The sequence below is a fragment of the Callospermophilus lateralis genome, chromosome 8 (assembly GCF_048772815.1).
Source record: "Callospermophilus lateralis isolate mCalLat2 chromosome 8, mCalLat2.hap1, whole genome shotgun sequence".
Taxonomy (NCBI): domain Eukaryota; kingdom Metazoa; phylum Chordata; class Mammalia; order Rodentia; family Sciuridae; genus Callospermophilus; species Callospermophilus lateralis.
In genome coordinates, this window is record NC_135312.1 from 53,592,800 (window position 1) to 53,606,144 (window position 13,345).

General features: G+C 35.8%; 1 protein-coding gene across 6 annotated transcripts in view; it reads left to right on the top strand.

Annotated features, from left to right (window-relative positions):
- The window catches only part of Rufy3 (RUN and FYVE domain containing 3), a 77,701-nt gene extending 64,640 nt beyond the window's left edge, over positions 1–13,061 (top strand). For 2 of the 6 annotated variants that reach the window (XM_076864493.2, XM_076864494.2), the window contains 6 exons: positions 2,801–2,920; positions 4,206–4,296; positions 5,903–5,967; positions 8,955–8,982; positions 10,004–10,069; positions 11,580–13,061. In XM_076864493.2, the coding sequence (XP_076720608.1) occupies positions 2,801–2,920; positions 4,206–4,296; positions 5,903–5,967; positions 8,955–8,982; positions 10,004–10,069; positions 11,580–11,723 (514 nt within the window). In that variant the 3' untranslated portion in view covers positions 11,724–13,061. Of the gene's footprint in view, positions 1–135; positions 2,921–4,205; positions 4,297–5,902; positions 5,990–8,954; positions 8,983–10,003; positions 10,070–11,579 lie in introns of those variants that run through there. The other 4 variants (XM_076864497.2, XM_076864498.2, XM_076864495.2 and 1 more) reach the window with 3 other exon arrangements.
- Positions 13,062–13,345: the final 284 nt, after the last annotated feature.

Below are 13,345 nucleotides of genomic sequence, written 5' to 3' on the forward strand. Positions count from 1 at the left end.
GCAGAGAGAATAAAATATGACTTACCTCTCTGAATATTAAGCTGACTTATTTCTCTTGCTATCTTTGTGTTTCCTGTTTATTCATTTCCTCATTTCCCTTTCACTTCATTTTCATTTTTATTTTATTTCATCTAGTGAAAAAGATTTGGTGAAACAGGCAAAGACCTTAAATAGTGCAGCAAATAAACTGATCCCAAAACATCATTAGGCATTTTGCAGTTGGTCACCTCACAGTATCACAAGTCAATTGTAAAAGGAAGAAATCTGAAAGTTATTATGTTTAAGCTCTGATTCCATAAAAATGTCATCCAAAGTTGACTTTGTATTTGTTGGACTGTTAAAAATAACAATTGGACAAATAGGTTGGGGTTTTTTTCTTATTATTATTTTCTCCCCAGAGTTAGAAATTTGGTGCAAATTTCTAATTAAATGCCAAATAAACTGAGAAATTACTTCTGAGTTGACCAATAAATAAAAATAGCATTTAAAAAGAAAAGCCCAGAGAATTGAGGCTTTGTATATATATATATATTAATGATGCCTTTACAACCCATTCCTTGGTAATATCAGATTCTAGGTGCATTGTTAATGTCTGTATCAGCAAGCCTGTTCTGTCATTGCAATGTAATGAACTAGAGGTGACTACCATGTAAACTTGGACTCTTCTAAAGTAGTTGTGTCTCTTAGACCATGACCCCTTTTCAATTTTGTTATGTAGGTTTAATCCCCAAACTAAGGATAAGTGCTTAGTATTTCATTACAGTTCTATTCTCAGTAACCAAGATTGCTTGCAACTTTTTTGCCTTAGTGATTTTGAACAACAACAACAAAGAAAAGCATCCTTATATTTCTTTAAAGTACATAGAGATAAATTTAATAATTAGGTAACTTACGATAACATCATATTATGGAAGCTTGAGAAAAATCTCCTAATATTTGTCATCTTCTACCTCTGCCACTTTTTCTGCAATTCCACTTTAGCTCAAAGAGAAAAAATTTTAATAAAAACACTCTTCTCCTGTAAATAAAATGCACTATGCATTTTTCAGATCTATCCTGCTTTTCCTACTGGAGTAAAGAGGATAAGGCGTATATATGAATAACGATTTCCTGCCTGTTATTCCTTAGTTTCTGTTATTAAGAATTTCTGTTACTTTTTGTTTAGATGGGTTTGCTAATGGTTCTGGGAAACTAACAATTTAGTTATTAGAACATTTCAGATTAAGAAATAAATTATAAAGCACATTCTTTATTATTATTTAGTATAAAAATAAAAGTTCCCAGGGCTGGGGTTGTAGCTCAGTGGTAGAGCACTTGCTTTGCATGTGTGAGGCACTGGGTTCGATCCTCAGCACCACATAAAATAAATAGATAAAATGAAGATACTGTGTCCATATAAAAGTTCCCAGTAGGTATCCACAAGCAATATTAGCAGGGCTTCTTTTCCTAAGTGACCACCAATCTAACCCTTTCTATGCTTTACATTGTAAATAATTGTATAAATACCTTGATTTTTTTTTTTTTTCCTAAAGTGACTTTTGATTTGGGGATACAGGCTTTTATAGTAAGCCTTCGTTCTGTCAAAAGGTCTTGTCAAAATATTTGGGATTTTGTTTGCTTGGGTTTGTTTTTTGTTTTGTTTTGTTTTGTTTTTCCTTCATTCTGGTATGCTTCACAGCATTTCAGCTGCTAAGGTAGGGACAAAGATAACCCATTTGCTTCCGGCTCTTGAAATTCTTTACCTTCTACTTGGCAAAACCAGAATTAAGAGAGTATAATAGATTTCATATGTTTTTATGCTTACACAGACTCGAACCAAAATCAAATTGAAGAACATATGTTAGAGCCAACTTTATGAAAGATACTGTGCTCTTGAGCTTATATTAGTTCTTATCATTTTGCACCTATATAAATAAAATGCTTACTACATTCTTATCTGCATCAACCTTTTGTGGTGATGAGTTGTCTTTTCTATGGGCATTTGGAGGGAGGACTCAAACATGAAAATAAAAACTTTTAAACTACACATAGCATGCTTCTAAGTTCCTTTATATAAAGCTCCAAGTGTTTTGCCTTCTAAAACATGATTCTTATAGGTGCAAAATTATAAGTTTAGAAGAAAGCATCCATTGGAATCGTCCAGAGAATGTAGCCAGGAGTCTTATAAGGCCCAGTGCTGAATTGTTTGTCCACATAGTCACACATGACTTAGTAGAAATGGAAAGGAAAGAGTCAACCAAACTCTGAAAAAGGCTTTTCCTTGTATGATAACCTGAAGCCTGGTTAAGGTTGATGTATAATGTCCTATGATTTAATATATGTGGTTTGAGGAAAGGACCAGAAAAATGTTATAATTCCACTTATTAAGATAGTTACTCAATTACAAGTTCCAGTTATGTATGTAAAGCGAATAAAAAGTACCAAATCAAATAGGAAATAAAAACAAAATATGAATTAAAAACTCAAATTACTATGTACTTGAGGTTGGCTTTGGATATGGATTTTCTAAAAAGTGATGTTTTATTGTTGATCATCTAATGACTGTAAACTGTAGTGCTAGAATAAAAAAAATTGGAAAATTTTCCTCTGCCTGGTTCACCTTCATCTTGCTTTTCTTTAGAATTTGTTTCTTCTCCATCTTTTTTTTCCCTCATAATATTTTCCCCTGTGTCCTACAAAGTTTTTTTTCTTCTTTCTCTCTCCATGCCTTCCTCCTTGGGTTATTTTGTGTTGTGAACTTGGTCTTCCTCCCCACCATGGCTTTTGTTTTTTATCACAAGTTCATATGGCTCACATCCAGATTGCGCCAGGCTGAGCGCGGCCGCCAGTCTGCTGAATTGGACAACCGGCTCTTCAAACAGGACTTCGGAGACAAGATCAACAGTCTACAGCTGGAAGTGGAGGAGCTCACCAGGCAGCGGTGAAGGGAGGGCAGCTTGAGCTGACAGGGTGGTCATGGGGAGTTCTAAGGCCAGACAGCAAGAAGGGAATCTCAGGACTTACAGCCATTTCAGCTACTATCTTTTCCCTGGATTGGAATTCCATTAGCTTCACATATATCACAATTCCCTAAATCCTGTCAACATCCTTTGTAATTAAAGAATTAGGAAATTTGAGTGCAGGGTCCTAGATAAATAGTAATGAATAGCCAATATAGCAGTAATAACATTAGTTAGTATTTCCTGCATTCCTCCTGTGTGCCGTGTACTTTACAGAGCTCTTCACCACACCCAGTGTTTTCACAGCAATCCTTTTAGTAGTTTATATTGTTGCCCCCACTTTCAGATGGAGTTAAAGCTTGGGAGGGTCAAATGTGTTTAAACTGACAGGTAAGCTAATAAGTGACAACACTATCATTCAAAAATCTATTTCTCTGACTCCAGCACTAACCACTGTTCCATATTATATTTCAAATGTGACTCACTTTTGTGCTTAAGTCACTGATTCCAAACAACTAGAACTTTGTTGGATATAAAGCTCATAGCAACAGAGATCAGTAGTGTTTGAGGGTAGAGTACATAACTTTAAGAGAGAACAACTAATTAATATGAAATGGATCTATAATAACCATACTTTGATACTGTATCTTGCTGAAATTTTATAAATGCTGTCTTTTGGTTATGGCAAATACTATTGTCATTTCAGTGACCACAACTCTTAAAGAAGAGTTCATATAAAATACCAATATTCAGGAGTTGCCCTTCAGGCACTGGGCAGTCCTAAAACATATCCATAATCATCCAAGAAAGATTAAGCATGTTTTATGTTTTTTAATATTATTGGTTTTATTGTATTTTAGTACTTTAAAGCTTAGTTGTCCATATATGTGTGGTAACTTTTAATTCATCAAAACTTAATTACTGGCCAGGCACAATGACAAACACCTTTAATCCCAGCTACTTAGGAGTATGAGACAGGAGGATCTCGAGTTCAAAGCCAGCCTCAGCAAAAAGCGAGGTGCTAAGCAACTCACTGAGACCCTGTCTCTAAATAAAATACAAAATAAGGCTCAGTGGTCCAGTGCCCCCAAGTTCAATACCCCAAAAGAAACTTAATTACTCAACTTTAAGAGAAAGATTTGGCAAAAAAAAAAAAAAAAAAAAAAAAAAAAGTTGAAAAAAAAAAGAAATATTTAAAAAAGAAAAGAGTTTGGAATGTGAATACAGAAATTCAAATTTTCAATCTTCCTTTCCCACCTATCCCAGGAACCAGCTTGAGTTAGAACTAAAACAGGAAAAAGAAAGAAGGTTACACAACAGGAGCACCCCAGAAAAGAGTCAGAAGCCAGAACCCAAGGTGGTAATGTTTGTTACTCTCTTGTTTATTTACTTTATTTTAATTTTGAGAGGCTACCTTGATGAGCCCATGGATTTCATACCTTATTGCTGTGGCCTCTGGTCAACAGACAGCAAATGAGCTGGACTGGAGAGATGAAAGCTTTATTCCGAGTCTTCATGATTTCATCTGGAAAGGGGATTGTAATAATAATTTTTTAAGATTTTTGTGGTAGCTTAACAAAAACATGCTTCTTGGATTTCTGCTAGTATTTCTAAGTCATGAGGATTTCAGTTTGAGCATACTCTAGGAATTTCTTTTAGAAATAATTAGAGGGAACAAAGCTTAAGGAAGGGAAAGTAACAGTGGTTTTAAAGAGCAGAAATAAAAATTCCTACCAAACATTCTTAAAAGGAGGGTCGTCTAGCACCTGCAGTGGTGAGGAAGCTAAAATTGGATAAGATCCTTTTTTTTTCTTTAATTTTTTTTATTGGTTGTTCAAAACATTACAAAGCTCTTGACATATCATATTTCATACATTAGACTCATCTCTGGGACTAGGAAACAAGAGCCAATTTCTTCAAGTAATGAAGTCCAAAACGCATGAGGTACTTTTTGTATCAAACACAGAGAAGAAATTGGCTCCTTTATGTATGTTATTATATATAATAAAGTAAAACCTATATACGATTCTTATTTAAAATTTCTAGAGAATGAGCTGTTAATTTGCCAAAGAGTTTAAAAAAAAAAAAAAAAAATGGGAGCAGCTCGGGAGTCTAAAGCAGGAGGATAGCAAGTTTAAAACCAGCCTCGGCAACTGAGCAAGGCCCTAAGCAACTTTGAGAGACCCTGTCTGAAAATTAAAAAATTAAAAAGAGCTGGGGAATGTGGCTCAGTGGTTAAGTGCTCCTAGGTTCAAACTCTGATACCAAAAAAAAAAAAAAAAAAAAAAATGGTAAATGTAAATGCATTGTAATAGTAACCACCGCTAATTTTTTAAAGTATGTAAAGAGCCATTCTACATAAGCATGTTATCTTTATTAAGTTTAGTGAACAAAATATGAAGGAGTTACAAAGGTTTACTTAAGTCTTACCTTATTTTATCAGTGAGTTTAAGTTTTTCAATCTAGAATTGCCTTGTAGTAGAGTTTCTAGAAGGATAAATAGTACATTAACCTCCCTTCTTTGATAGTTGAATGGTCTAAGAACACAGATTCCACTTTTGGAAGCAGATGGACTGCAATTCAAGGCATGCAGCAGTGTGTGTGTGTACACATACATGTTCTCATGCCACAGAATTTGTCCCTAAAAACTGCCCAGTCAGGGCTTAAGAGCATTGGTATCAATATGCAGGTGGAACTTTACCTCATTCTTCAGAGTAGAAAATTCTCTGAATACATAGGCTGTAGAAGTTGTTGTAGCATTCAGGCATCTATTTGATTGAATTTCCAGAGGATTACACAGGTCTGCTAGATACAGTTGTGCTTGATTTTACCAGTTATGCAGAGCTCAGTCAGGGGGAAAAAAAAAAAAAAACTCATAAGAAGTAACTGATATATAGGTATTTTGAACTTACTTTACTCATAAATAAGATAAATTTTGAAATTGGGCTATTTTCTTTTGGCAGGATGAAAAGTACAAAATTCAAGAGGAAAATGATAAAATTAAAAAGTCCTTGGAAGAAAACCGCAGGTGTTTGTTAATTAAGTATTAAGTAAGATACAAAGTTACTTGGGGACAGTGGGAAAGAGGGAGCTTATTTAATATACATTGGCACTGACACAGGCAAAACACTGACTTTTAATATTAATATGCCAGAAAGACATTTGGAGGGGAAAGTGAATAAATAATAAAACCAGATAACAGTATTAATTAAAGTAAACTTATTAGGTCATTTCAGAACAAAGAAGGGTAATCAGGCTGTCCTCTGACTCTTACTTAATTCTAAAACTCAAATTATCACTTAAAGATTAGTTCTCATTTATACTGAATTGGTGTCCCAGGAGAATGTAGCATAAATCATAGCATTTCTTGGGTTCTTAAATGTTCCTGAATATGACTTCTTTTCACGTATGTACTAAGTTTCAAATAGATACTCACATTTCCTGCTCTCATTTCTTTTTCTTAAGTGTCTGAAACAGCTTAACTTCATTTCTGTTTCTTAACTTTGTGTCTGATCTTCTCACTATGTAAAACAGAATTATTTCAAGGAAGCTGATTTTTAACAGTAATTTAGCAGGTTAGAAATATAACAAAATATATGGTGCCACTGCATCAAAAAATGAAGAAGCTCCAACTCTGTGACAGTCTAGAAAAGGCAAAGCCATGGAGACAGTAAAAAGAAAATCAGTGGCTGAAGGGAGAGATGAAATCATAGAGGATCATGGAGCATTTTTCAAGTAATGAAGCTATTCTGAACACTACTATAATGGTGGATACATTTCATTACACATTTGTCCAAACCTATAGAATGTGTACCACCAAGAAATCTAGACTATAAATTCTGTGTGATGATGATGTGTTGATGTAGACTCATCAGTTGTGACAAATGTACCCACTGTGTTGCAGCATGTTGATATTAGGGGAAGCTGGGAGTACAGAGGTATGTTGGAAGTCTCTGTACTTTCAATTCTGTTTTGCTGTGAATTTAAAATTAAGTATATTTAAAGCAGGGGGAGAGGTTAGTGATGAGAAAAGAAAACCATAAAGGATTTTGGAAAGACCTCTATAGTGTGCACTCTGGAAAGCTGTCCCTACCCTGGCTTTTGATGCCTTAAGAATGAGGTAGAGTGTCATCTTTGCTCTCTCTAAAGCATAGGTAGCTGCTGGGGAAGTTAAACACATAATCCAATGGTAAGTGACTATCACAGACTTAGTCAAAATATCCTTTCCTTGCCTCCAAGGACAACATAATTTCCAAGTCTTGTGCTCTTTTTTTTTTTTTTTTTTTTAAAGAGAGAGGGAGGGAGAGAGAGAGAGAGAGAGAATTTTTTAATATTCATTTTTTAGTATTCGGCAGACATAACATCTCTGTATGTGGTGCTGAGGATCGAACCCGGGCCGCACACATGGCAGGCAAGCGCGCTACCACTTGAGCCACATCCCCAGCCCCGTCTTGTGCTCTTTGAGAACATGGTTTAATACAAGACTAACCTTAAACTTCAGTCAATCTAGCCCAGAGAAGTGATCCAAGCTTGTAATCCCAGCAGCTTGTTAGGCTGAGGCAGGAGGGTCACAAGATTGAGACCAGCCTCCACAACCTAGGAAGACCCTGTCTCAAAATAAAAAATTAAAATGGGCTGGGGATATAACTCAATGGTAGTGTCTCCTGGTTTCAGTCCTCAATAGCACACACAAAAAAAGAACAAACATGTATTTATATATAAAAAAAAAAGATACAGCTCATCTGACATTACAGATCAGCACAGGCACAGGGAAGGGTACTCGGCTGTAAAATTAGCCTTCCAAGTGCCTTTCAGGGTCAGCCTACTAGTGGTCTAAAATCAAGTTATTAATTGGAATTATCAAGAGTGTCTATTAAATGCCAAGTACTGATTTAGGCCCTGGGAATATAGGTCAGTGCTTCCTTATACTATCTGTATTGTGCTCTGTGGCTTAGAAAGTGTGTTTCACATTCAGTATCTCCTTCTAAATTAAATTCTCTTTCAAAAATAAAACCATCCATTCCTACTTTACAGATGAGAAAACTGAGTGTCACAGAGAGGCTAGGTGACATAGCAAGTTGCCTTTGCTTATCACATACCTTCTGTTTTTAAGTCCTTTGTTTCTGTACAACATAATGGCAACTTCCAGGGCCTATTCCAGCCAGAACTGCAATCATGGAACCACACCAGTCCTCTTGAAATTGTGATCCAAGGAATATTTGAAAACCTCGTCCCCACGTGGTATAACCTAGTCTTGTGATCACACTGCCATCAATTAAAAAGAAATGGAACAATTATCAACCTGTGGCACTTTCCTCACAACTAAAAGTACCTGGGCTTTACTTCTCTACTTTAGGTTCTGCTGAAAGTAGAGAAGTCAGGATTAGCTCAATGTAGTCTAATGAAGAAATAGAACCGCTTGAATGGACTTTCATGTGACAATCTCTTTCATTTCCCTTTCCCTGATTAATTTGCTAAAGCTAACATTTTATGAATATTTGGGAGAAGAGACTGATATATGACATAGGATAATGGATAGATTTCCATTATAATGGATAGAAAAAAAGCTATTAAAATATATATCTAATGGGCCACTGGAATTCTACATGTTAGAAAACATTAATGTTGGCTAGGAATATAGCTCAATGGTAGGGTGCTTGCCTAGCATACACAAAGACCTGGGTTCTGTTCTTACTAACATGAACTAAAAGGAAAAGAAAAAAAAAAAAATGCTATTTTCTTGGTAGAAAAGAGAAAGTATAAACTATAACTCCAAATCTGTTTGTAAATGGGAACCATAATATAGGTCAAGTGTCAGATTCTAATAATAGACTTAACCAAAATGTCCAAAATCTGGGAGTGCAAAATTAATAATTCAATTGTTCCTAGTAATATCAAAGAACTCCATTATTGCTTGTTTGACAAACTATTTGTCTTCTAAACATTTACTGAGATGATATAAATGGAAATATATTAAGTTGATATTTGTTATGATTTTTTGTTTCTATATTGTAGGCTGCTGTCCCACCCTACAGATGAACAGGTAACTGAACCTCCCATTTTTCTAAAAGTATGAAGTTGGTACACTATGCCTAGCCAGTAAACAGTATGGGGAAAAGAAAAATGGTATATCCTCTGTGTACCAACCTTTCAACAATGTACTAAATAATGGATTGCCTAAAGTTTTCATACATGTTGGAAAACATAAATGCCAACTATTTTCTTGCTAGTAAAAAGGAGATGTAAAATATAAGTCCAAATCTATTTGTAAACAAGAACCATAATGTAAGTCAAAGGTCAGAAAGTAGCACAGCCTTGAGCAACTTGCTAAGAAAACAGCAGTTCTCACTTCTCTTGACATACTGTGAGACCTCGGCTCTCTTTCCTTTAGTTTTTCCTTATATAAAATGGAAAGGAAAAAAAAATGATCAGTTAGAAATAAACTAACATAAATGCTTATAGGATACAAATATAGTCTGATAACACTACAAGAAAGACCATAAATGCCTCTGTGCTTGAGTTACTCTGTGACTTAGCTATTAGGATATAAAATGAAGCCCACTGCTCTCTATTTTTGATGGTAGAGTAAACAAGGATGGGGCAGTTTTTAAAACTTTTTTACTTTATACTTCTCTGTGCTTAAATTTTCTATTTAGAAGTATAACCATGTTGTTTTATTATAAAAATTAAAAGCTGTAAGGATAGTGTTAGGGTTATATCAAAGGTGATAGGACTATGAATTTTGTTTCTTTAGTTTCCAGATAGTCTGAGTGTGGCTACAGTAGCTAAATGTATATATAAATGCATTTTCCGGCCAGGCACCATAGCACACACCTATAATCCCAGGGACTCAGGAAGCTGAGGCAGGAGAACCAGAAGTTCAAAGCCAGACTCAGCAATTTAGTAAGGCCCTGTCTCAAAAAATAAAAAAGGTCTGGGAGGATGAAGATCACTGGTTAAGCACTCCAGGATTTAATCCCCAGAACCAAAAAGAAAATGCATGTTCTGAAAGCATTCAAGTTTCTAGTGCTGAGGGAAAGTAACTGACTCACTGTGTGCTTTAGGATCAGCCGCTGCTCTCTGAAAAGCCACAGATATGTCAGCTATGCCAGGATGACAGCCTATCAAAGGTAAGTGGAGAGAAATGAACAGGTTCTTCATGAAGATGTTCTTTGCACCACTAGCCCCTTTCCAGGAATAGCAGGAACTTTGTTGTGTAGAGCAGAGTGCCAAGAGTCAGGTAGGAAGCCAAGGGAGCAAGCATCTATCAGATACCTATTTTTTTTCAGTCATAGTAATTCATGTTGGCAAATTATATGAATAACTATACATATAATTTTAAGCAAATAATTTATTTAAACATACAGCATTTACCAAAGTATTTCATCCAGCTCAGAACAAAGGGAAATGAGCTCTTCCCATTGGACCACTTGTTTTTCCCGTGGTCCTTAGGTCTCTGCCTGAGTACATTTCCAGTTTGTTATAGTAGAGTGTAGACAGAGTGAAGGAAGCATTCAGAAAGGAATGTCCTCAACAACTGGGACTGCATCTTGCTAACGACAGTATCCTCAGCATCTAATATGGTACCCAATTTATAGTACATGCTCAAGAAATGTTAAGTACAAATGACTATAAAAAAACAAGTGCTTGGAAGACATAATTTTGCCCAAATTCTGGATTACATCACAATTTTTTATCATTCTGAATTTTAGCAAACAAAATTATTATTGTGACCTAGTCTTAGCTTAGCAGAACCAGATAACGGATGAACTGCTTTTATAGACTAGAAGTTGCAGATACAGAAAGATGTGCCAAAAGAGAAGAAACTGCTAATCAAATTCCAGCTTTTCTGAGCCATTCAAAGTAACTTCAACATGTCATAGGAAAAGGTTTCTCAGGCTTTCAGATGAAAGTGACCCCCACCCCCACTCCACTGCACCCTCAAGAAGATTGCTTGGGATGAAAGCAGTATTTTATGGGGGGGAATTATTCTTCACAACCTTTTATGATGAGCTCTATATCCCCTGGTTGCAACCTTAGCAGTGACACTGCCATAGTGACAAACATGACTTCCAGTGCTTGGCCACTAAAGACTCAGAGAGATGAGTTTCCCTATAAACATGATGGAGCCAGCTGTGGGCCTGTCTCACTGATATCCCAAAGGATGTGCTTGTGGAGCATCGCAAGAATGCATTAAGCACATGAATGTATTCAGAATCTTATTTTCCGTTCAAAGTTAGCAGTTTTTTTAATCCTAGGCTGTTCACCAAAGCCATTGCTAGGTCACTGCCTTAGTGCATGTGCTTAGGTACTTGCACTAAATTAGCCCCGCTGAAAATGAATGTCAAGATCACAAGTATGAAATGTATTCCAAAGACTGAACAATTTCTGTGTTACCTGTTCTTTTGAGTATTGTGGCATTGCTGCTTCTCTTCATTTAGATCTAATAACATTTAGATCTTAGACTGTGAACTTGTTTGTAGTTCAGAATTAAATTTAGTCAGCTACTACCTGGTACATAGCAGACATTCAGCCTGCACTTGATTAGGCATTGAGCACTTAGAATATTCAGCCTTTCTATCCCATGCATTCTATGCCTTGCTCTTCTTTTTCCCACCTAACCTCCTCTTCTCCTTGTAGAATGTATGTAAGAACTGCAGAGGAACCTTCTGTAATGCTTGTTCAACAAACGAACTGCCTCTTCCCTCAAGTATCAAGCCTGAGCGAGTTTGCAATCCCTGTCACAAGCAGCTGATGAAGCAATATTCCACCAGCCCATCATAAGACTGGAGAAACCTGAACCAATCACTCACACAGGTGCATTCTGTACCTGTGTTAGATGTCAAGACCCCTAAAGCCCAATTCTTAAAATCAACTAAGTTGATAGGAATAATTTAGGTAAATCAGGTCCAGGGAAAAAAAGGCAGTGATTGGGTTTGCTGGAAATTTTGCTCAATTTCCCTAATAATTGTATAAATAAAAAAAAAGTTACTGAGTTGAGCCTTTCTTCTGTAAATCTAAACAACCCCAATTTGAAGGGGTTATTTTATTTTGTACCTTTGGAAAGGCTATTTTTATGAGTATGGGGTTGATATAATAGGAAGGGTGCAAGCATATATGAATTTAAAGAAAGGGGCTGGAAATGTGGCTCAGTTGTAGAGTGGCTGCTTAGCATGCACAAGACCCTTACTTTGATTCCCCAGAACCGCAGGGTGGGAAAAAAAAAATAGAAAAGTGATCATCTCCCTCTATTACATTTGATGTTTCAAGAAGGAAAGATAAATGTTAACTGAGGTCAAAATGATGTTACCTATTTTCCCAGGTGCTGCTAGACATAAACATTGTTTCCTCTTCACTCCCACTAACTACCTCTTCTTTACATATCTCTACCAAACTGTGAACCCCAACTCAGGGAAATTAGAGAGTAATATAAATTCTGAATGTACTGAAAATAATATTGTGTAATATATTATAATTTCAGGATCAGAATTTTCTGGTCTTGACCTACAAGTATTTTCATTATTACAAGAAAGAACATTGTTGTTTTTCCACTTAATGACTTAAAAAGTAAATATCTGCCTTTTCCAGAGTCCCCTACCACAAAACAAGCCATCTCTCTCCCAGTCCCTCCTTCCTCTCCGTGTCATAAGGGAAATTGTAAGCAGTATTGTAAGCAAAGCTAAGTCAAGTATAAAGCAGTTTTAATTTGTTGATGGCTGAGGACAGTTAGTTCATATTTATTAAATTATTCCTTGAATAAGGAACTCCTTATTCTGAACCAAGAATCAGAACTGGCAGACTGGTTTCTTGGAAAGGGCAATACTCAGACATCTCTTAGTAACAGACTGGAAAAAGGCAAGTGCACTCAGCAAGGAAAGAAATGATTATGTTATATATGTCTAGATTGTTTGATTCCAATTAAGACCTGAGAAGAAATTATTCTGTGGCTGGTTTAGAATTCAGGGGTAAAAACATCCTGGAACCATGTTATTTGATAAATTCTATCTCTGAAAAGGGTTACAGTCTGGGAAAGAGTTGTTATTCCAGAAGTCTATAGACTGTTACATGGTGAAGCTAAAGTTTAAGAATACCTGAGGAAAATAAAAATTAATAATTCGTTTAGTTTGTTGTCTCCTTTTTCCTTTAAATAATTTTGTGTGTGAGAGGGCCTTCCTTTTATAGGGGGGGAGGTGGGTGGAATGGGGTATCTGTATGAGCCAGCATTGTTTTAGGTGCTGCACACAGAATGAGGGGAACAAAAGTGAACAAAATGGGAATTATCCTTAGTTGGAAAATGTTATTTTAATTAGTTTTGCATTAAATTGAAAAGAGGCAACTCCATAATTAGAAATATAAGGAAGAATAAGTATTTAATTAATTGAGTTTTCATTTAGTATTGCACAGAG